General features: G+C 50.3%; 6 protein-coding genes across 6 annotated transcripts; 3 read left to right on the forward strand and 3 right to left on the reverse strand.

The window, feature by feature from the left end:
• Positions 1-3,390: 3,390 nt before the first annotated feature.
• PG986_014130 (uncharacterized protein) lies at positions 3,391-4,236 on the forward strand (the record flags this gene model as incomplete). The annotated part of the gene is made up of 3 exons (XM_066850352.1): positions 3,391-3,525; positions 3,574-3,925; positions 4,115-4,236. 3 exons carry the CDS (start codon positions 3,391-3,393, stop codon positions 4,234-4,236), a joined length of 609 nt encoding a protein of 202 aa, XP_066692590.1.
• A 56-nt stretch (positions 4,237-4,292) lies between these two features.
• PG986_014131 (uncharacterized protein) lies at positions 4,293-5,059 on the forward strand (the record flags this gene model as incomplete). Its single annotated transcript, XM_066850353.1, has 2 exons — positions 4,293-4,745; positions 4,838-5,059. 2 exons carry the CDS (start codon positions 4,293-4,295, stop codon positions 5,057-5,059), a joined length of 675 nt encoding a protein of 224 aa, XP_066692591.1.
• A 704-nt stretch (positions 5,060-5,763) lies between these two features.
• PG986_014132 (Protein AIM2) lies at positions 5,764-6,715 on the reverse strand (the record flags this gene model as incomplete). Its single annotated transcript, XM_066850354.1, has 3 exons — positions 5,764-6,059; positions 6,100-6,507; positions 6,553-6,715. The coding sequence occupies 3 exons, from the start codon at positions 6,713-6,715 to the stop codon at positions 5,764-5,766; spliced, it is 867 nt and encodes a 288-aa protein (XP_066692592.1).
• Positions 6,716-13,700: 6,985 nt separating this feature from the next.
• Positions 13,701-14,664, forward strand: PG986_014133 (uncharacterized protein; the record flags this gene model as incomplete). The annotated part of the gene is made up of 3 exons (XM_066850355.1): positions 13,701-13,731; positions 13,835-14,231; positions 14,292-14,664. 3 exons carry the CDS (start codon positions 13,701-13,703, stop codon positions 14,662-14,664), a joined length of 801 nt encoding a protein of 266 aa, XP_066692593.1.
• Positions 14,665-16,457: 1,793 nt separating this feature from the next.
• On the reverse strand, positions 16,458-19,661 carry PG986_014134 (glycosyl hydrolase family 47; the record flags this gene model as incomplete). The annotated part of the gene is given in 3 exon segments (XM_066850356.1): positions 16,458-16,764; positions 16,836-18,658; positions 18,678-19,661. 3 exon segments carry the CDS (start codon positions 19,659-19,661, stop codon positions 16,458-16,460), a joined length of 3,114 nt encoding a protein of 1,037 aa, XP_066692594.1.
• A 1,860-nt stretch (positions 19,662-21,521) lies between these two features.
• On the reverse strand, positions 21,522-23,162 carry PG986_014135 (uncharacterized protein; the record flags this gene model as incomplete). Its single annotated transcript, XM_066850357.1, has 1 exon — positions 21,522-23,162. The coding sequence occupies one exon, from the start codon at positions 23,160-23,162 to the stop codon at positions 21,522-21,524; it is 1,641 nt and encodes a 546-aa protein (XP_066692595.1).
• Positions 23,163-23,325: the final 163 nt, after the last annotated feature.

Below are 23,325 nucleotides of genomic sequence, written 5' to 3' on the forward strand. Positions count from 1 at the left end.
GTTTTAATTAAAAACTAAACCTCCGCCGATATTAATAAATAATCGTTTATTTAATTACACTAGTTTCTTAGGATAATCGAGTAAAAATAGTCGTTACGAAGGAGACATTCAATTAATCTTTCGTTTTAAATTAATATATTCCCAGATTTCGAGAGCTTTAGCCTTTTTCCGGAACTCGAATCCTTAGGTATCCTAATCGTTTAACGACTTAAAGTAAGTTTTTTATATATTATCGTTATTCGTTATTATATAAATCCGATTAAAGTTATAATACTTCTTATTCGAAATTAATAAGAATAATATAAAACTTTTAATTATTAAATATTACGTATATTAAATAAAAGCAAATATTATATAATTTAAAATAATTTATTCTCCTCCGTTTATCCTTATAAAAGAGATTTCTCTTAGTTATTTATACCCTTTTTAATTAAAGTTTTAAAGTATTAACCTAAACTCCGTGTATTAAAGTTACCATAGTAAGTAATTTATTAAGGTTTTCTATATTCTTTTAAAACTAGCCTTTCGGAGAAACCCTTTTATCTAACAGTATTATAAGGTTAAGCTTAGTCCTCTATTTTAACGGTTAAGGTATCGGGTAACCCTTTAATATAATATAACTTAGGACGTGTTTACTCTAGCCAGCTAGCTTATAACTTATCGGCTAATACACGCACCTCTTTAGCCGGCTTATTTAAAGCTTATTCAAAATAAAAATTAATGTTTTAAAAGGTTAAGCGTATATTAAAATATAAACGCGTAACGTAATCCACGGTCTAATTAAATACACGGTTTAATTAAACACTTTCTAAGGCCTCGTATAACGAAATATAAATTAATTTTACCACAACGTATTTAATATATTAAAATTAATCGGAATCCTTCTTTTTAAATACTTTTATATTATTTTAATAGGTACGTGTATTATACCCGGGCTCCCCGTAGATTTTATAGCGTCGCGGGCGCGTTTTAAGCCTTTTCGTATAATTATTACTTCGGCGCGATTTATTTTATAATTATTTATTAACGTCCTTTTAAGACTATAGGTTTTTTTTAGTTTATATATAAAGTGATTTTTTATCTTATAGCCGTTTTTTTTTTCGTACGGCGACGCCGGCTAAATATTATATTTGCCTCTCGTAATACGATTACTTTACCCTTTAAAAAAGCGAGCCGGTATATTACTTACGTTATATTTTTCGTAATCTGGTTAAGTCTAATTAAAGTCGACGTCGGAAAGCTATTTTAATGCCGTACGATACGGTTTTAAACGTATTCGGTTTAGGATTAGGCCTTAATTAGGTTATTTAAAATTTTTAATTCTTAAAGAATAAGTAGGCCGAAAAACGTCCCCGGAAATATTAAAGTACGTAGTTTTATATTTAACTATAAAATAATATATTCCGGATCGTACGAAACGAGTCCGGTCCCTCGAAAGCTTCTTTATATATTTAAAACGGTAAAAATCGCTTGGAACGTTTTTAAAAACGCTGGTAGAAAGTTTTTCTTTAAAATATAAGTAATATACGCCCGTATAAAACCTTTAATTTTTTTTCCGTACGCTTTTTTCAACGTACGAAAATAGCCGATATTAAAAAGTTAAAGCTTATACGACAAATAAAAAAGTATATAGAGTATAATAATCGAGTTCTTTTTATAATAAAGCTCGAAAGTTATCGAATAGTGGTTTTTATAGCCGTTAAGGATTAATAAGCGGTAAATACCTTTTATATAAAACTTCGTATATTTATCGAAGTATTAAATTTAATCCTCGCTTTTTTTATTCGTGGTTTAATTATTTTTAATAATTACGATTATTTAGTTTTTCGATAATAGGCTGTTTTTATATTAGGAAGAGAGGTGTGTTTTTCCGGTAAAAATAATATACGGAGGGATAGCGTAACCGTATAATTCGACGCTTTATATTATTATAACCTATTCCTGGTTTTTTTATTATATTACCCTAGGTTTTCCGCGTTAATCGAAAGTGATTACGATTATTTCGAACGAGATTTAACCTATAAAAAACCCGGTTTTATTGAAATTATATATATATTTTTTTTTTTAGATTCTATATTTATTAATTATATTCCGTATAAAAATAAACTACGCGTGATACGCGTTAGGATTTTTATAGAAGATTTTTTAATAATCGATTTTTCGGTTAAAACGTGTTTAAAGATCTAGTTATTATTATATAAAGTTAGAGGTTTAGTTAACGTTAACGCGTCCCGCGTTACGTAAATTAAATAATCGATTCGCTATATTTTTAATACTACTTATTCGAGGCGGAAATAATCGCGAATTTAAATTAATTATATATTATACGATTAATTGCTTTTCGAAATTCGTAAGTTTTTACGTTAGCGATTACGTATTTTATCGTGGAATATTACCGTAATGCCGGTAACGTAAAATTATATAGGGGATATTATATATTCGCGCTACGGCTCGTACGCGTAATTTAGGGTTTTTTTAAAACGCTTAAAACGTTAATTATATATCGTTCTTTTTCTATTAATTTATTATCGTAGGTAGTAAAAGTATAAGGCATGAAATGTGAGTTATACGAAATTAAAAGAAAGTGTTTAATTAAACCGTATATTTAATTAGACTATGGATTACGTTATAATATTATATTTATAATACTTTTTATACTTTATAACGTTTTATAATACTTTTAAACCTATAAATTAATCGGTTTTAAATTAATTAAATTATTTATTCAAAATTTATTAATATAAGTAATTAATTAATAAAAAACGATACTAATTAACGTTTTTAAATAATAAAATTAAATAAATATTTCATTAAATTTTTAATTAATATATAAAAGAAGCCGTTATTAAATATATATTTTTAACCTTTTTAATTAAGTTAAAAACTTACTTAATTAACGAGATTAAATACGTTCTTAAAGTAATTAATAAAATTATACCGTCGGCTGCCTATTAACTATATTAACTTTTAACACCTGCCGAAATAGCAAGACTATATTATTAATTTCTTATCGAGTACCGGGTATATGACCCTTATTCTGGGTCTGCGCATATATCGGTGGTGCGCATCTGGGTAGCTGCTGCTCCTTGGTTGCGGGGTTCAGAGGTACCGTACTGCATCTGCCTTGGGTATTAGTTTTAATCAATTTCTGTTGGTGGGTTGATTGCTCTTTCTCACACTGGCTGCAACTCCAAGGCAGCCGTCAGCCCTCACGCCGCCCGGCTGTGCGGGCGAATAGATCATGTGGCTTCGTTGGCCGTTTTTTGCCAAACCCCGAGATGCCCGATGGGCCTGGACCACTTCCCAACGGCAATTTCTTAACTGTGTATTATCTTCTTTCCAAAGACTTCCGTCGTGTAAATCCTGCTTACACCTCCTTGGTGAGGCAAGATGGATAACCAGTATTACGATCCAGACAGCGCGATTCCTAGAAACAGTCCTTTTCTCCAAGCCATCCCTAATTTTGATCCTTCTCACGAAGAGAGGGATACGTCCGAGGCATTAGAGATAGACCATTACGACCTAGTGAGTACATCCTACCAGAAAATGTTACAGTCTGCTAACATAACGAAGAACACGCCCTGGAAGACGGAGCTCCGAGTAACGGGGAATCCTACGCCATTTGACACCTCCGCAGGCCCTCTTGGCCATCCTCTGGATTCATTGCTCTTCAGAAACGCTCAGCCAGATTTTAGAGAGTCGTTTTTCTGCCCTCCACCGCAGGTAAATCCTCCGGGGCAACCTTTGGATGAATCGCAACTCGTGATAGCGAACCATGAGACCGAGTATGGAGCAACTGATCGGACGGGTTCCCAGCTCACTGGACTCAAAAATGAAGTCGGTCCGCTAATCGATCTTAAATCACTTGCTGCATCGGCACTTGGTGTAGTACAGCTCGAAGAGCAGCCCGAACAGCAGCCCACTAGTCAGACTACCCATGTCGAACGTGGTCCAGCTGTAAAGAGGGGTTGGCTTAATCTCCCGCGTTTGAGTATCTTGCACCACTTGCTTCTGCTGGCCTACGCTGGTATGAGTCGAAAAGCAAAAGAACCAAAAGAAAAGTTAAGAAACCGACATCAACGCAAGCGACTAGGCCTTCCCATTACTTTCGAAGGACAACTGAGCGATGTTGCAATGATTGCATGCCCAGACACAGGAGCCGCTTCTAACGTCATTACTTTTGAAATGGCCAAGTCTCTTGCTTTGCCGATTGCGAATGATGAGAATAGCGCCTAGGAATTCCGATTGGCAAACGGCAAAATCGTCAAGTCCGTCGGGACTATATCATCACGATGCGATCTGGCGCCGGGTCAACCTTCAATGCTGGGAGGTGTTGCATGTTTCTTCTACGTATTTGGACATTGGCGGTCCCCCTCATTCTCGGTATGCCGTTTCTAGAGGATACGGAGACCTTGAGCAAGTACCGCGATCGATTCGTCGAGCAGACTGTTCCATTTGGCCTGGCTTTGCAAGTCAACCTTACTGGATCACCGGCGAGAAGTCTGCTTTGCGCCCTGGGTGGCGAATGGGCAACCGCCAACACCGATTCTGGCTCCGATGCCGATTTCCTCAGCGCGAAGTATGCCCAAAGTCGGGAATTCCAGGTAGAGCCCAATCAAGAGACCATCATGTTTGCGGATGGTAGTACCGATGTCACGGATGGTTTTGTGCGGCTCCCTCTAGCAATCGAATACATGGAGGCCATAACGCTAGAGTTCCACGTTTTCGGAAGTCTTACCCACGACGTTATAGTCGAGTATGATTCTATTGAAGAGCTGGAGATTTTCACGCGGCACCGCTCGTCCCTGATTTCAAGCGAGGACGACAGGAGGATTAGCAGCTTGAAGCCGATTCGTCTTATGGAGAGACACTTGGCGTGGTTGAGATCGCAGCTGGAAAGATGGTTTGGTCGATCCAGGGATACAAGCCAACCAGAAAGCCCGTCATCATCTTCTTCATCCCTAATATTTTCCAGGCCTTTGAGTCAATTCCAATCATCATTAGATTTGGGAGCAGCGACAAGCATACTCCCATCATCACCAACAACAGGGATGTTTAAGTGCCAATTCGCCGGGCGCACAGCAACCCCTTTCCAGACACAATATCTCTTAAAGTAGGTATATGATCGAGCGATGGTATCCGCGCAAGTATTAACGGTGTCCAGTACACATGCCCACGTCCATGCGTCTGCTAGGCCTCACTATTGCCCGGCCAAAGGTTGCCCCCGTTCCGTTAGTGGCAAAGGCTTCAAAACCAAAAAGGATTTGAGGCGACACGAGCCGGTTCATGACCGCCCGGGGTATGTGTGCCCGTTCTGTCCCGACGGTGAACATAAGTACCCAAGGCCAGATAATCTTCAACGGTACGTGCACTTTACAAGAGTCGGAGGACCTTTATTGACATTTGACTACTTTAGACATGTACGTGTTCATCATGTAGACAAACGTTCGGATGACCCCTTGCTCCTCAACGTACTCTTGCAACGGCCCGAAGGGCCAAACTGAGGCCGGAGACGGCGTGGCGCACCTTGATAATACTCGGATGGCCCAAGGAGCAGGAGCAGAGTGTAATTGGTAGCCTTGGTCAATGTTGTTCATGTACCATGGATGTTTTATTAGGGATTATGCGATATCGTGTCATATCCAAACGCTATCTCTGCGTCTATCCGTCTCTCCTTTAATTCTATCACGTTCCTCTTCACCCACGTCACTTATGGTAACCGGGTAATCAGGAAGGACTTGAATCTATCTCACACCATCATCATTATTTGGCCCAGAACTGGAACCATCTCACCGCCTGGATAAAGGCCGTCTCCTTGGCGAACCGCATCTGCGGATCCGAGAGGTTGCCCCGCACAGCGAACCCGTGCCTCGCCCCGCTGTACAGGTCGATCTGCCAAGGCGACGTAAGGTTGTCGAAGATATTCTCCAACTCCTGCCTCAGGGCCGGGGGTTCAGCTCGTCGAGCAGGCCCTGCGCGACCGAGGCGGGCAGCGTGATGGCCGCGATCTCCGCGTCCGTCCACATGGCCGGGTGCGCCGCGAACGCGGCGTCGACGCCCTGGACGGCGCCGCTGGCGCCCGCGAACCGGAGCGCGTACCGCCCCCGAAGCAGTAGCCCGTGACGGCGACGCGGGGGTAGCCGCGGACCTCGCGGAGGTAGCGGATGCCCTTGGCGACGATGGGGTCGGTGACGTTGGGCCCGTGGGCGGCGAGGAACTGGGTCTGGTTGAAGCCGGGCGCGTTCATGTCCAGGGGCGAGGGCGAGCCGTTGAACAGGTCCGGGGCCACGGTGAAGTAGCCGGCGCGGCCGAAGCTGTCGGCGAGGCGCAGGTCCTCGGGCGAGGCGAGGCCGTAGATGTCGGTCAGGAAGAGGACGGCGGTGTCTTGGCGGCACTTGTCTTCCTGGCCGGTGTAGTACATGGTCACTGGGCGGGTTGGGTTCTCATGGTCAGCAGCCGGCACGGGGTTGCTTAATGGTGGGGATTGCATGGCAGAGGAGAGGGATGCTCGGCAGTGAGATGGAAGAGAGAAAAGAAAGTTCATTTAATTACCATTCTCGAAGACCGTCGTGTTTCCAACCGGCTCCCCCGTTTCTTTAAGGGCCGACAAATTCGTGCCCGGGCATTGCTTGGTATCTGCCTTGCAACAGGTGCTTCTTGCCGTGGCAAAGGCGGCTAACCCCCAAAAGGGGACGGCGAGGGAAAAGCAATGCATCGTGCAGAATAAGGAAGTGAAAAGTTGGCTGTCCGTTCTGCCAACTCCTACTTTCCATCGTGGAGTTGGGGGTAGCCACGAGCCTTTTAATACGCAGGCGGAATGAATCGATCATTACCGAATCATGACTTCCTATGCCACTCCGAAAACCACTCTAGGGGTGTGTGCATGTGCTGCGATCGGTCTTAGAGGATAAATATGCCCGAGCATGCATTGCTTGCCCTGACCCGTTCATAGCTGCTTCCCCCCCAATTTCCCCTCAACTGGCTTTACTTACTTCTATTATTACTTACCTATCAGTAGGGCTCGTTACTCCAAACTAGAATTTCCCTTGTTTCAATCGCTTGAACCACCGACTGACTGACTACTCGTTAGTCCCCAGGCAATTACCACCAAGCGCCTATGACCTGGCTGCGTCCCTAATTTTCTAGCGCTGAGGTCAGGGCCCTTGCAGCGCTGACCACGATGTCTCACCTGCACTTTTAGCACGCAAACTCGGCTCGGGAACGATCGAAGCTTTGAGGCGCATCATTTCTCAGCGTCGTATTGGGCAATTAGTCGAGAACGTGTGCCAAGAGGCGGGATGCGGGGTGCGACTGGACCCCCTTTGCGGCTAAAGGAGACGGGGAAGACGGCATTCAACATTGGATGCTAGTCGCTTCTTCAACGTTGGGGTCCAACCTGCCAATTCGGCAGTCTGCTATTCGAGGCAGTACTGGATCTGGTGCCGACGATCTTTGCCCAGATCGACGCCACGATGAACCAGTTACACCAATGGGGAAACACGGCAACATGAAAGATCGCATCAATCAACGTCCTGCGTCTGTCGGCTGCCTTGTTGCGATAAACTCACTCCTGGCGGCCTTTCGCATCCACCCACACAACTAGGTAAACCAGTGGCTTTGTCTAGAAAACCTCAGCCAGCAAAGCCACAGAGCCAGGTGCCCCCTGAACTCTCTCCATGTGATTCAGCTGGGTGTGCTGTTCGTTTGGGTCATATCCCAATGCTATGGGGCTTGATTTGCTACGAAGCCCTGGCCAGTCCTCGGCTACTCACATTTGACAGGAGAGTACATCGAGGGCACATCAATAACAACAGCACGCCTGATCTGATACTAAACATAGTTTCCTCGCATGTGAGACATGGATGGCAGTTGAATAGGCTGCTGAGAATAGGCGGGCCACGAATATATCTGCAAAGCGACACATCTCCATATAGGGGACTCCATCGCGACAACCAGTTCTGATGTATCTTGAATTCAGACGTCTAATTGACAAGCCAATTTTGAGTTACTAATCGGGCAAACTGTGTACAATCACTTTTCCTATGTTGCGAATACTGTCTCATGCCACATGGATGCCACATGGGTGCGCATTGGGTTCTGCCAGGAGAGTAAATCTTCTTCCATGGAGGCTAAGGAATCCAATGCCTGCCCAGATGCGCAACTCAGCCGCTTCCCAATAGACTAGTTCATGTGATAGAGCCCAGGATGCCTCAATGTTAGATTAACGTGGCACCCTTCCCTTTGGTGGGGAGGTGCTCAAGTAGACCTCTACCCTCCCGGTGGCCGATGAGCTTTCTTTTCTTTTCTCCATTCTATCAATAGGACCCAGACTTTTTGCCACTACTCCTCCTCTCGCGCGTCATGTTCTCCGAGATCCAACGCGTCGTTCGCATTTCTGCCACGTACGTGCTAATGACCCATTGCTACAACAGCCGCCCTATGTCAGTCGCCGCGAGACCGCAATTGCTTTCTGGGGCTTGGCTGCACGACAGCGTTGCTCGTCATCTGAAAGCCAACGGGGGCGTGTCACTGGACCACCACGACCGGACGTTTCCTCACTCGTTGCCTCATCAAGCCCCTATTCGAAACCAGTCTTGGCTATTCAGTATCGTGAATAGTCCGAACCATCATCACATTTCGGCTCCATATAACTTTCGACCTCCGTTATTACGGCGGCCGAGTGTTTCTTAGGTCCACCCCGACGAGGTAGGTGAATCGATCAGCTACCTAGTTATGCTTGTCAACACATGTGCGACCGCAATACTGCCAATTATCTCCGTGCTTCTCTCTGGTTTCGCTAGGCCTGAGCGTTCTTTTGCGCCTATGAACGTCAAAAAGCTGCACTGGCGTCTGCGACTGCCTCAACACCAACTCCTTTCCGACCCAAACGGCAAATCGGCGCACGCTTGTTGGCTTCCAACTGTTGGGACAATACCTGGTCGGCACTGCCGATCGGTGCATGGGGAGATATCGTACTGGGATTTCCTTCTTGACCGTTGTCATTTTACTTCACGACTACCTACCTAATGCCTTTGGATGGATGCTCGTTTTGGGGGTGGTTCCCTGATACCAGTGGCAGCTGCAGCGTGGGGCCACGGTGCCCGTCTGCTGCGTTCTGGCCAGCCTTCGGCGACTACATAGGTACATCAATACACGTATTTGAAGTCCCTGACAGGAAAGACCTTCCTTCAATTGACATGAAAGAAGCAATACAGCGCCCTGGGCTGCCGGCAGGTGTGTAAGTAAGTGCAGTGACCCTGCAAAGGCCTGCTAAGCCCTGCTGGACCAGGGGTTGGTACATTGTATGGACGACATTTCCGCATAAGTCCAACTTGCCATGGAAAGAACCAGTTACGAGTAGCCTGACGCCTTGTGTCGTTCGCCATGGAACACTGATCAATTTACACCTGCTCATGCGTTCTGGAGTTGCAATAGGTTCCCGTTTCCAATTGACCAGATTGGTTTTGATCTTGCGCATGTCGCTTTCCGAGGTAGGCACCTCCTATGTAAGTTGCAGTGGCTCGTCTCGTTGGGCAAGCGAGTGCTGTCGCTCTTCCCATACCTACCGCTGACGCCATTGATGCCACAGCACCGTACTGGGCACTTTCCAACCCACAAGATACTACTTACCTCCCGACCAGCACCTACCGTTGCAACAGTCAGTCATTTCTCAACAGACGAGTCGATGCCGTAGAGCAACTACCTGGTGGTTGGATTTTCCGCAGGCCATCTCTACTGCCCGCGAAGGGTTTAAGTAGCCCTCTTCCGTCCTTGGGTTCGAAGCATTCCTTCCTCTCCATCTTCCCATCTTCCATCAACACCAGATCTCCATCGCCAGTTTCTTGCTGCATTCTCTTCATACCTCTCTGTCTTTTCCTTCCCTTGTGCACACACTCGTGGCTCATTGCAATCACCATTTCCATCCAGTCACCGTCTCGGATTCGACTTGCACCCGCCGGCCTCGAGCCACATCACTTGATGCTCGACATCTCAAGGTTGCCTACCCTTCTTCTTTCCCTCCCTTTCTCTTGTCCGAAATCAGTCTTTGGCAGAGACGCATCCTCACCTCAACGGGCTGACGGATGTTGCATCTTGCTCTCGAGTCATCATCTTTCGGTTAACTCCGTGTTTCTTTCGCCCTTCAGCCTCCCTTGCCATCGCACCGACTGGGGCTCCTTTGTCGGACATCACCCTTGAGGCTCCTCAACCGGGGGATGATGCAAGGTAGGTGAAAGGATGAGTCATGCGTGTCTGATCAAGTGTGATGACGAAATATTTTTTACCACCGTGTTTCTCTGATCTCCTAGGCTTGGGCTTCGGCTGACGCCTAAACGTGGAAAAAATTGAAACAGGTGTGCCTTAAATAGGTATTTTGGGGCCTCTGAACCTTCTTCGACCGCCCCCCCCCCACGCCCCGACTCTTTTCCGACCCAATCAGCCCCAACTTCCGGTCGACAAACCGACAACGGGAATCGAGGTTTTGGGTTGCATCTGGGGATGGGAGAGTTTGGGCAAAGCATGGTTGATTTGGACCAATTGGTAGACACACGTGAAGGCTGTGGCTGTACATACTGGACCAGATAATTAGCTTTAGGCAGTTCGCAGGATACCATCCAATGTCATTTTCCTGCACCTCATTCGCTTCGTTGCTTCATTGTCTCATCGTTGCCTTTTCAAATTGTGCTTCATTTCCAGATATCAAGTATGCAGCTGCTCTCCGAGGCGGGTTGATGGTCTCATGTCATGCGACTTGGACAAAACACCTTTGAGGTTGCGTGGTAACTCAAGCATGTGTCGTGGGATTGGTGCAGTTTATTACAGACGCTGTGCTTCTTGGTCAATGCTGGTTCCATGGATGAAGCGCCTTCAGCATTTTGGAATTGTGTCAAGGGTTTTGGCGCAGAAGGTTCATACTGCTCACGTCCAACGTGATGATAGCTCAAAGTGCTGCAAGTCATGCTGCACACGCGGTGTTAACCTGGCTTTGGTGGAGGTCAAGTTGAGTTGATATTGCCTAGAGGGGAAGGAGCAGGACCCTCGCGGGGCGATGCAATTGGCCAGGAAGGAGGTGCTAGGACGGCTGATCTGATCTTTAGATCCATCCACACTTGCTTGCATCTGCCTGGGGCATTATGGGCACCATGCTTTCATGCTGGCCAGCCGCATGCCTAAACTGATCATTGCTGTATGGCGAATTGCATGCAATTCTCCGCAAGATAGTTCTTCTAGAAGCTGAGAAGAGAATAAGCCTCCCAGACGCCTCCCAGACGCCTCCCAGGGCTCTTCTTCGTGGCCTGCAGTGTGCATTGCGACCTTATTGCCTGAGGGCGCACACCGCCTGTGACCAATTGGTTGGGCAGTGCTTGGCTGTTGCGGGTCCTGCCCAGATGGAACACCGGCACAAGTGGCATGTGTATTTGCATGTTGCTGCATTTGTGTCGCTGTCCAACTCGCTGGCTTTTACGGTCAAAGCTCCCCGGGTGATGGCATCAGTTTTCTCCGGGGTTCAAAGCATCCTTGCGTGGCTATGGCGGGGTGTTTTTGGCACAGATCACGATATTGGTATGACCACACATAAGCAGCCAGGTTCTCGGAACAAAGCATTATTACGGTCTTCACCGCATCTACTTTGAGTGCTATGACAGATGCCTCTGTTTTGCGTAAATGTGTTGGATTATCTGCATACATTAGGTATGTGCATGCAATTGAGATGGGGCATTTACCGTACATGCCATGTTGAATTGAGTGCTGCAAACCAGACTTGCATAGCAGTAGTGCAGCGCTTGCTGCAAGCAATCAATTGGGCTGAAGCAAGGCAAAGCTGAGCAGGTGGGAAACATGTAGGTAGCCGTTGAACGCTTCCAGCACCCTAACAAGGAGACAAGCCCTGTCGATGCCGTCCGTCAGCTTGAGACTTGAGACAACGGTGGCTTGCTGACAAGAGGAAACACAATAGAGGAGTGGAGGTGCCGAGCCATGGTTGCCCGGGAGCGCAGAGGAAAGAGAAAGGGAGGCGCCAGAGGGGATGCGACACTGCGACGTCATGGGGGGGGAAGCCGTCGTAAGGAGCATTGGACAGGTACGCCGGGCCCCCAAGTGCGCGCGGATAATCGGGTTCCTGGGGCTAAGGCTGGGACGCGCCGGCCTAGGCGGGCTTTAAGATTGCCAGATTGACGCGTCCGGCCGACACGAGCAATGAAAATCCGAAAATCCCCAAACTGGGTAAGCTGAGAGGGTGGGCATCCCCGGTCCATCATTCAGGCACCGGCGTAAGGAAGGGACTTAGAATGCGATGCGTAGATGCGAGGCGATGCTATGCAGGGACTGTGCACTACAGCTTACTAGCATGTAGGCCAGCCCCAATTGCGACCTTTGAATGCCCAGCTGCTAATAAGAGAAAGAGAGAGCGAGCTGTGCAGTGCAGTGCAGTGCTGACAGCCAGCCTGGGTTGGGTTGGAGACGCAGTTGCAGTCGCAGTGGCAGCAGCCAGAGAAAAACCAAGACCAGCCCAGCCTCCAATAGCGGGGCGCCTGATTTGCTGGTGCGGTATCATAGGCGGGCTGGTGGGGGCCCCTGGCGCTAATGCGGGCAGGTCGAACCTGATTTTGCTGGTTTTGCAGCACCCAGCGAATGGCAAAGTCGCTTAATTGGCGTCACAGAAGCCAGCGGACAGGGGTCGGGGCCTGGGTCGGGACTGGTCGGCATCCCCTCAGCAACCGCAATCCCTGTATCAACAAAAAGTCGATGGCTGGGAGACCAGACTTGCAGCTTCATCATCCAGCAGCGTCACCACATCGGCTCACGGGCAACACTGCAAAACCCGGTGGCTAGACCAATGACAACCTCTGCCTCCGTCGCCCGTCTCCAATTCTCCCCCGTTTTCATCTCTCCCATCTGGCCTGCACATGCATGCCATACCACCGCTTGCGAGACGAAGCCCAGAAAAGAAGATCGCTGCCGCTAACTACTCCTCCGACCTTCCTGCCACCCAACCACCGAGATATTGAGTACTGACCAGACAGACCGACCCGAAAGACGTTCGCTCCGTTCGCGCTCCTCTGCCGCTCTCCCTCTCTCCCTCTGTCTCTTTCTCCTCTTCTCGATGCTTACTCCAGTTGCGCAATTGAGACCTGCATACTGCCACAAACTCTAACAAGCCTATTGACGAGAACAACATAGGGAATTGTTATTGACGCTCAACTGACTAATCTACTTCCGAGTTGTACTCACTCCTTCTACTCCTCTGCCTAACCTACTCTCTCTACATCACACCACCGCCCGCCCACATACCAGTCTCCTCCCTCCCACATCAAGAGCCACTCACGCACATACTCCACGTCACTGTCAACAAGCACACGCAGCTGCTTTGCTCTAACACGTAGGGAAACGAGAGTCCAGCTTCTCCATCCGAACAGGCGCAAACCTCCTGCCTCTTTATACTCGAGACGACAGCATTGGGAGGCTTTCGCACGACCGAGACACCGCATCACGGCAGCATTCCAACCTGCTGTCTGCGCAAAAGTTGCATCGCCTAGCGATCCATTCCACCCTCTCGTTGCCGTGAGAATTCCAGCAGCCTAGCTGTCCTGTCCACGGATTCGTACCCAACGTCGCTCCCACGGAGGACGACGGTGAGGGTTTTATTCAAGCTACGCCTCGGGAATCCGAGGTCTTGAAGAAGAAAACTACCCATCCAAAGAATGGCGGAACGATTCCAAGTCGGCTGGTACCGTAAGTACAACCTCTCGAACCCAACACGGCTTCCACGGCGAGGAATGCTGCTGGCATGCCATCGCATCTGAGAGACATCCTACTAACACTCGTTGCGCTTCAGGGTTCATTCCGTTCCTGGGCTACCATCATGTGTTGATGATCTTGATTGCCATCTCCATTATCCTGCTCTCGTTATTATTGGCCGGCTGCTCCTCCTCGTCGCCGATGATACCCGACATCTTCCTGCTGTCGCTCTACTACGAACACTACACCGCCGTGCCAGACACTTCCCAGGTCGATTACAACGTCAACCAAGCCATCCAGAACATTGTCGGCTCTGCCCATCTGCAGGCCCGCGTCGGCTACTTTGGTATCTGCGTCAACCCGGACGGTGGCTCGTGGTTATGTAGCAACAATGCCACGGCCCTCGCGAACGAGGTCTCGGTAGACCAGGATCCCCTGAACCTAATCTGGCTGGCCGCGCAGTTCAAGGATATGATTGTTTTCCCATACCTCATGTACGCCTACCCCTACATCCCCGACTGCAATTGAACACGAGCTAACCAAACCTCCCACAGCATCATCGCCATCATCTTCGCTTTCGTCTGTTTCCTGCTGCTCGCCACCTTCCCCGGTTGGCACGAGGAGGAGGACTCCGAAGGTTCTGAGCGCGAGATCAAGCCGTTCCCCTCGAGGCCGGTGTCTCAAATCGCCCTCGCCATCATCTTCATCGCCTCCATCTTCGTGTTGGTCAGCGTGTTATGGCAACATACAGCATCAGTGGCAGCCTCGGTCATAGCGCAAGACTTCGGGAATGGTAGTGTCATGTCCGGAGTTGGCACGTCGGCCATGGTCCTGGGTTGGTTCAGTTTCACGCTCCTCATCATCGTAACAATAGGTCTGCTGGTCATGATCCTGAGCATACGGGTATTGACGCAGCTTGCGGACTGATGAATGAGGGGAGAACGAGCGATAAGACGACACGAGGACCTTTTTTCGACAAGACTATATTTAACGAAAACTTCGACGGACGGACGGCGGCACGGATCACATGATGGTTAGGAGATCATTCTGTATTCTTTTTTTTATACTTCTCTTTCACCCCCAGGGATTCAGGCAGGCACGGCATGCGACAAGCGTTTTATGACCACGACCACATTATAGACGACCACGAACACGCAAACACACCTTCACACACGCACAATCCAACAAACCCAGCAGCACTGTACATTTTCGCTCCCTGGATTCTCGAAACCTCCTTCGATACGATCGATCAGCTTCCCCGCTCCACCGGCCGTGCTCTGCTTCTTAGCGCCATTACCAGATGCGAAAAACACCTGGCTCGCGGCGATCAATGGGATAAGCGAAGGTGTGGAGTCGCAAGGAGCAAGCGCACCATCCATCATCTGGGGAAAAGAGGCCAGGGAGCAGTTGCAGCAACACCCCTCATCACACCACCGCACAAAAACATTCAGGCAGAGCATTTGGGGAAACGGCGTTCAACATGGCAGGAGGCGGGGAAGGGTAGAGGTTGGAAAAATGCTGTGGTGTCATTTGGATTACCATGACACATACACGCATACTTCCACATGGTACTACCTAATTGCCCTTTTTGATTTGGCTGTTTTTTTGTTTCGGGCGAGGGGCTTGACGGTTTTGGTTCTTATTTGGGGGAGGGACCAGTTGCGACCGACCCAGGACCAGGAAAAACCGCGACCGCAACGGCGACTACGAGAGGAAAGATACAGATGCAGATATAATGAAATGAAGAAGAAAGATGATCGATGATGATGAAAAGGAGACTTCTCGACTGATGCTTGCTGTGACTTAATGTGCATGTATTTCCTTCGCTTGTGTGATTAGCTGATGTGTCTTGCAGGGTGCATCGGGGAGAAAGGGATGTAAGGGATGACGAGGGAAAGGGGTATATTTAGAGGCAAACAACTTGGGCGAGATGGGAGACAGGGAATATTGGAAGGAAGGGGCAGGAAAATGACCTGGGTTTGGATAGTAACGTAGACGGATTGCATCAATAAAATGACACATCAACATGGACCGTGTATCTTAGTTTCTGACTTCTTGTGCGTTGACGTGCCCAGAGACGATTCAATCCTACGGGATGTACCGACTCTATGGCAAGGAGACGCTTGTGATCAACAGGCCAAGAAGTGATTGGGTCAACCAAGTGCGTAGGACGGATGGGATCCTAACAAAACCCCAGGGGAGGCCGAGGCATAACCTGACCAACAGAACAAACAAGACAACGAGGAATGAACCCATCAGGAAATATATATATTGAAGTCGAAGCAAGCAAAACCCGGCAAGCAAGCAGTAAATAGGTTCTATCTTCTAAATAAACCCCAGCCAGCCCTTGCCTACTCAAGCAATGCCGTCATATTCATTGTATGCGCCATTCGCCCTTATCCGTGGTTTATATCATTCTTTCGCCTCCTTAGCGAGGAAGTCTGGGTCTTCCTGCCATGTATATAGTAAGCGACGATACTTTCGTCCCTCCCTATCGCTGTTGGCAACATGTCTCCTTTTGTCATGACTAACGCTGACGTGGTAGTGAGCGAGAAGTGGGCTGTGCTTTGTATGCCGCACAACCACTCAGCAACCCCTACCATTCCAGGTGGTTATATATATATATATGTGTGTGTGTGTGTGAAACCCAGCCAGTCCTTCATCTCCGCTGCTCGGCCTTCCTCCCGTTCCCACACTGCTACTTCCCATCATGGCGAGAATCATCGCACCGAAGCATCCGGCCGCAAAAACGGATGCGCCTCGGTATTCAGCACGTAATCGTCCAGACTGACGACGTCCGGCTTGCTGTACAGCAGGTAAAAGTACTTAAGCGTCTCGGCGGGCCAGAAGCTCTCCATCTCGTTGGTCCGGTCCGACACGGGCACCAGCACGTCCCGGATCGCCGAGTGGCCCGACTCGGTCTGCGTCGCTTTGATGATCGACTCAAACATGCGCCAGCCCTTGTCCTGCCACTTGGTATCGCCCGTGATGCGGTACATATACCAGACCGACTCGATCGCTTCGGGTCTAAAATGAATGTTCGTTAGCATCTACTCTGAAGGAAAATATGAGAGAAGTGAGAAGAGGTGGTAACTTACCGGAGGATGTAGTTCTTGCTGTTGATGCTGACATATCCAGGAGGAATGATCTCATAGTCCAATCGGGACTGCACGTACTCTTTGTGCGTAAAAGGCCGAGGCGGATCCGGCATGGCCAACGTCTCCTCGAGCTCCTTCACTTCGGCGAGCGGAATCTGGCCGGTCCCGACCTGCAGCGGCATGCCGACCTTGCCCGTCCCGTCCGCCGTGTTCATGTCCAAGCTCTCCTCGAGCGACATCTTCTTGGACGTCTTGGAGGGCGGGGCGTTGTCGTTCGAGCTCGTCTCGAGGGCGTCGGCCGTGTCCAGGCCACGCTTTCTAAGGGTGCCCCAGTCCGCCTCCTTGTCCTTCTGCTTATCAGCCGGCGGGGCATCGTGGTTAGCAGTGCCGACCGTCTTGGCGCTGTTTTCCACCGCCGCGGCAGCAGGCGACTTGGCACCACCCAGAGCCTGTTCTGGATGTGCCATCTTTGCGTCCTTGTCAGCATCGACGGACTCTTTTTCAGGGGTACCTGTGATCTCCGCCTTCCGCTTAGCCGCGTCCTTCTTGGCCTTCACGATTTGCGCGTGGCGCTTCTCCCAGTCCGCGACCTCCGAGTCTCGGGATTTGAACATCGGATCCAGGTACTCGTGCCACAGAGTCTCGTTCCATTGGCAGTGGTCAGCCGATCTGCACGGCACGACGGTAGCGCCTTCGGGCATGATGCCACTGGCGGTGCTCTCGTAGGCCCAAACGCAACCGTCGGCAAGCTTCTCGCCAATGGCCACATCAATCTCATCCTCAAAGATCTTGCCGCCCAGGCCGAACATGCCGCCTAGGAAGCACGTCAAGTGTGTGGCTTCAAACTCGATTGACGCATCTTTCTCGGGGTTGCCAGTTGTCGACAATTTCGCGCTGAAGAGGATATCGCGGTCGTTGGGGACCATTGGCCGATAAAGCAGCCACTTCTTGACTGCATCGACAGTGTCCATATGCAGCTTCTTGTATTTGGGCTCCAGACCACCAAGAAGCAAGAAGGTCTTGGGGAAGTACTCATAGGTGGAATCCTGGCTGCCACCCATGGAATACGTCTGGAAGCTCGATCCGGAGGTCAACCCCTGCGGATAGCACGTCTCCTTTTCGTACTTGTCTTCGTATGGCTCACCAGTTGTGCCATGCATGCTCATCTCCTGGTACAAGTCAGGAGGCGAAATGACGGGCTTCTTGGGCTTGTTCGCGGGAACAGCAGCGCCCTTCTTCACTGTAAGCGGCCGGTCGTCAATCTCTTCCGCATCATCCGCGAGCGACCGTCTGAACGGTTGAGACTGCTTGGTGGCAGGTGGAGTCTTCTTGCTGCCCTGGGGAAAACCAGCCAGCGAGTCCGGCTTCTCCTGTCTGTCGGACTTCAGCGTACTGTCGTACTCTCTTCCAGTGTAATCTTCCGGCGGGGTAACAGTGTTCTTGATTCTCTCAGCCTCATCCTGTGTCAACTTTATCTGCGCATTAATGGCAGCAGTTCGGTTGCAGCCACTGGCATCAACTCGCTCGGGGAAGATGCCGGGAACAGTGGTGCCCCGCGTCTGCCAGTCCACTAAAGCATCGGTGATGCGCTCGACAGCGTCGAAGTATTTGTTTTCCTTGGTGATTTGCGCAAGGCGCGTGAATTCCATCAACAAGGATCCCAGCTCGGCGATACTGGCTCCGTTGGCCGCTCGGTGGGGTTGGGAAGCGAACGCTGGCTTCCAGTTGTAGTAGAGAACAGGCATGCGGTTGGGCGTGTCAAATACACCCATGAGAATCTCTGCGAGCTCAACCGCCTTGTCCAGCAAGATTGTGTAGCCTCCCTTTTTTGCCTCCGCTTACATCGTAGGCTCCAAGTAGTCCACCCAAATAGCGAATGGTGGTCTCGAAAACGGGTATCTCGGCGCGTTTATCCGTGAAGGTGAAGTCGATAGTGCCAATCGCCTTGACGGCCTCCTCGAAGTCTTCCTTCATGCCCATGATCCACAGCGTATCGAGCGCATCCACCATGGTCGCAGCCCAGCCGCAGAAAGGATCCCTGAAGGCCTTGGAGATAGGCGACAGTTCGTCATGCAGCCAAGCAAACTTCTTGTAACCGCCCCAGGCACGTTCCATTTCAGCCTTGACCTTGCCCAGGCGCACGAGTCGCTTGGCCTTGGCCTCCTCCGACTCCTGCCCGAATACATGCTGCACCCTCGGTATCGCCTTGGGCTTTCCGGTCGGGAGCGGGATAATGGATTCTTTGGCGACGGGGAAGTGCTCGGGCTGCTTGGACCAATGGACTTGGGTGGTAGTAGGCACGTGCTGCGGGTTGCCGAGTGGCACCTGCGCCTGCGCCTGCTTCTGCTGTTCTTGCAATGCTTCCTGCGGCGTCTTTCGGTCGGGAATGTTTATGGCGGGGATCGTGGGCGGTTTCGTGGTGTCAGGGGCATGGTCTTGAACCTTGTTGTGTGCCACATCGTCGCTGCTATCGTCGACTGTCGGCTTCGGCCGGGTCAAAGATGTCGTCGTGGTCGGCTGGTCGAACTTCCCGGCTTTGTCGTGGTCTTCCAGTGTCGGGATCTTGACTGGCACATCTTCTTTCTCGGCCGCCTTTACAGGCTTCTGTCGCGACGGCTCGTCTTGGGCGACCTTCTGGGGTTTGGTTGGGAGGTCATGGTCGTGCACTGGCGGCGGGTTCTGGATTGGCGCTTTCGGAAGGGGTTTGAAAGGCAATGGCGTGGATAGGTCGTCCCATCGATCGCCGGTCCTGCTCACTCGATAGAGAATGAAAACCAAGACTACGGCGAACGCCACAAAGTAGCGATATCTGCGGATGCGAAGCATGGCGGCGGTTCAGCGCCGTGCGGCCAGCTAGGGCCTTGGGCGATATTGGAGTCGGGAGGGTGTCGAGAAGGGCACAGTGTCAAAGTCGTATCTTCAAGATGTAGTCAAGGGCACCATCTATAGCGATCGCACATCGGACATCTCCTCGCCTCCAAGGAGATTCGGTGTCCTGTAGCCAAAGAAGAAGGCTGTATTGTACATGGATGTGTTTGTTGAGGTGCAGCCCAGGAAATCACAGACAAAGGCAGGTCGCACACGAGCAGAAAGAATCAAGGAGTCGTGTCATGCAAGGGCGCACAGCAATGTCGTCTAGAGATAGATCACAGGTAATGAGAAAAAGCAGGAACCAACAACCGAAGATGACAAGTCAGTGGGAGATAGCTGGACAGCCGACAAACCATCCAGGTAGACAAACGATGCGCAATAGTCGTTCCGAAATTGGACCAATCGATTGGGGGAGACCCTTTGAGTTTCCTGTCTGGGCGAAAACCACCGCAGGAGCAGGAGCAGGCGACAAGTACATAGCGACTGCAATGGCTAGAATGGGCCGCCGGAACAACTGGGCCTCTTGGCCTGCAGGATGGACTTGTCTTGGCAAAAGGGAAAAAGCCACCTGGAGGGCCCGCCTGGAGAACGAGGTTTTTGCTTGGCATTGGTGTCACCCACGGACGGATTTCCGTGACATGATCGGCTCAATTGGAGAGTGACAACTTACAAGGCTCAAGCTCAGGCTCAGGCTCGCTCTTGCGCTCGGTGGGAAGGAAAGAGGGGCAACCAGTCCGGTTTTAGGGCCCAAATAGATTGGATGGGACTCATCATGGTGGTCACTAACGGGGAACAAGTAGCCACTGCGGCTTCGAGTTCCAGGCGCTGTGACAGGGTCATGGAAAGGAGGAAAAGGTTGCGCGAAAATGGGATGACAGGCTGGAGAAAGAATGAAACATGGGCGATAAGAATCGCTTTGTTGTCAAACACGGGAAAACAATAAGCTTTTGCCCTGGTTGCCTGGCCATGTTTGCGTTGCAGCACAGTCGTAAATGATCTTCACACAATGGGGACGGAAGGCCGGGCGGGGAGCGGGGGGGCTGACAGCCTGCAGTTAATGCAGGTGGGTGGGCCTGCTCTAGAAGTGCTGCTTCGGATTCTCACCAATGCCCGTTTTTACTACCGTGGTCGCCCTGGTGCTCTATCTGTGGGTATGAACATCCACAGAATACTCGTATAATATCAGTAGCAACACCCCAATTGCCGCAAGCAATACTTGTCGCTCTCTTCTGCCAGTTTATTGGTTTGATTACACGCAGGTAGAGACCAAGATTCGGGGGTGGCAGAAGCAATATGTGGCAGGATCGGCACCAAGTCATCCGAGGCACACTCAGAACGCTTCTGGAACCTGAGCCCATTGCATCTGCCAATTGCGCGCGCAGCTCAACAGCTCGTGTTGAATGTCGTACATCAGGCCGATAAACCACACAATATCCTAGGAACCGTCTTGCTGTGGCTCACGGTCTTTTTTATCAGCATGCATTGAGCTGACAGCCAGGGATCAAATGCGCGTTTGTCTTTTCAAGAAAGCCCAGTTCTCCCCAGACTTCATGTTCGACGCAGCTCCTGCAGCAGGCTACAGGGATGTGTCTCTACCTCCGTTTCCGAGACTCGCACGAAAATGCCAGGGGTTTCAAAAACAGGGGATCGGCGTGCCCGTTGCAAAAATAAGCTTGTTTCTAATCAGAAAGTTCTATTCTAAAGAGTGAGGTAGCTCGCATGTCTGTTGATTAGATACGAAACATTCCGTCTTCTTAACTCGGTCTTCATAAATAATAAATAAATTCCCATCATACTAGAGATCCCCTCTGGCCTTTAAGGTTTTGCAGCTGCAGGTGGATCTCGCGGTTTCGGCTTGGGCACCAGGATGTTCGCGACACCGTCCTTCATAATCCTGGGATCGGCCTCCTCGTCGAACCTGCGCTGGGTGTTCTCGTCGTAGAACCGGTACGGGCGGCTGTCCTCGGCCAAGCCCAGCCTCCTGACGAAGGCCTTGGGCCCCCCCGGCTCGCCCGGGCGCGCCACGGCCTGGCTGAGGAACTCGACGAAGTCGGCCGTGCCCCCGGTGACGCAAGGCTCGGTCATCTTCATCACGACGTCGGCCCAGGCGAGGACGGCCTCGGGGTCGAGCGAGGCCTGCATGTACCGGTACTCCACCGTCCCGATCCGCCGTTTCGCCTCCCGGACCGCCCCGCCCGCGAAGTCGGAGTTCCACGGCAGCAGCTGGTGCAGGCACAGCGATCCCCGCCTGTTGCTGAAATGGTTCGAGCAAAGCCACGCCAGCTGGTCCATGCTGCGGGCCTTCCAGATGGTGGCAATGGCTTCCCGGTCACCAGCAGTGCCACTTTTCGTCTTGGTCAACTTGTTCAACACCCTGGCGGCTAGTTTCTCATGTTGCTCGAGCTCACTGGCCGGTATCTGATGGGTTTTGGATACTCCCTCAAGCTCTTTGTCGAACTTCGCCTTGTCGTAGTGATTGGCGGCCAGGTTTTTCTCTTCCTCGTATCTATGGTAAGGGTGAAGTGGCTTTTCCTCGTCCTTTTTGAGGGAAAAGTAATAGGCTAGATTAGTGTGCTCCCTCAGTAGACCACTGTATCTCATATCCTTCGACCTCCACGATGCATGCAATTGCTGGATATCTGGCTCTATCAACCAGTAAAGAGTGAGTGTCTTCTTAGCAGCGAATATACGCTTGCTCATCGTGATGCCCAACGCCGCTTGAAAGGCAGGCGTGGGGTTTTCCGGGTCCTCAGGGGCCTCAAGGTACTCAAGGACCCCTTCCGCTCCAACGTGGATGTGGGTTCCGCATCTGGACTCTGCACGGAGGGCCTTCGCTGTTGATATCCTCTTCGCGGGTGGCTTGTACCAGACATCGGCTCCAGCATTGATAGAGACAGGGTATGTCCGCGTCAAGGCCGTTAGAATAGATTCTATCTGCCCACACATTGTCTGATAGTTGTGCTTGTTCGCCTTACTAAACGCCGGAGTACGCACTTCGACAGCATTGAAGTAGTAATATCCTACGTAGACTTGCGAGTCCCTCCGATAAGGGCTCGGGTCTTTGTCCGCCACCAGCCCTCTGTCAGCGTACACGGTGTACTGCTGGTAAAGTTCGTTAACACCTTGCTTCAGAGGTCCCAAGTCGACTCTCTCCATACTCAAGTCCGACACGAGGTCGGGTCCTTTAGAGGCTAGGACCTTTCTGAAGAGCTTGCGGAGCGCGTCCAGCATCCCGTTCTCGCTCTCCGGTGTTGGCACACGATCCGTATTCGGCATCCAATCAGGCCCGGCGGCATTGTCTTCATCATATTTCCATGGTGCCTCGGTCCGAGGCTCACCATTAGTGCTCAAGGTTCCTGTAGGAAAGAATTCCCGACCGTCGTTTTGAAGGGGGTGGTATTCATCCTTGAGGTCATTAAACAGACATGGTATCCATGCTTCGAACTCGTAGCCCATGCTGAGGATCGGTGCTCTTTGTGGCGGCATACTCTTCGGTGATTTGGTATCAAAAGCGCGTAGAGCATAGGAGTAAGGGGTTCTAGTCTAGGTTAGGCAGAAGGAAGCAGACTTGTGACGTTCATGACGATACCTACTGGCAGTTGAATGCCCCCTTTTTTGA

This window comes from Apiospora aurea (assembly GCF_038362705.1).
Source record: "Apiospora aurea strain CBS 24483 chromosome Unknown utg000010l_segment0_segment0, whole genome shotgun sequence".
Classification (NCBI taxonomy): Eukaryota; Fungi; Ascomycota; class Sordariomycetes; order Amphisphaeriales; family Apiosporaceae; genus Apiospora; species Apiospora aurea.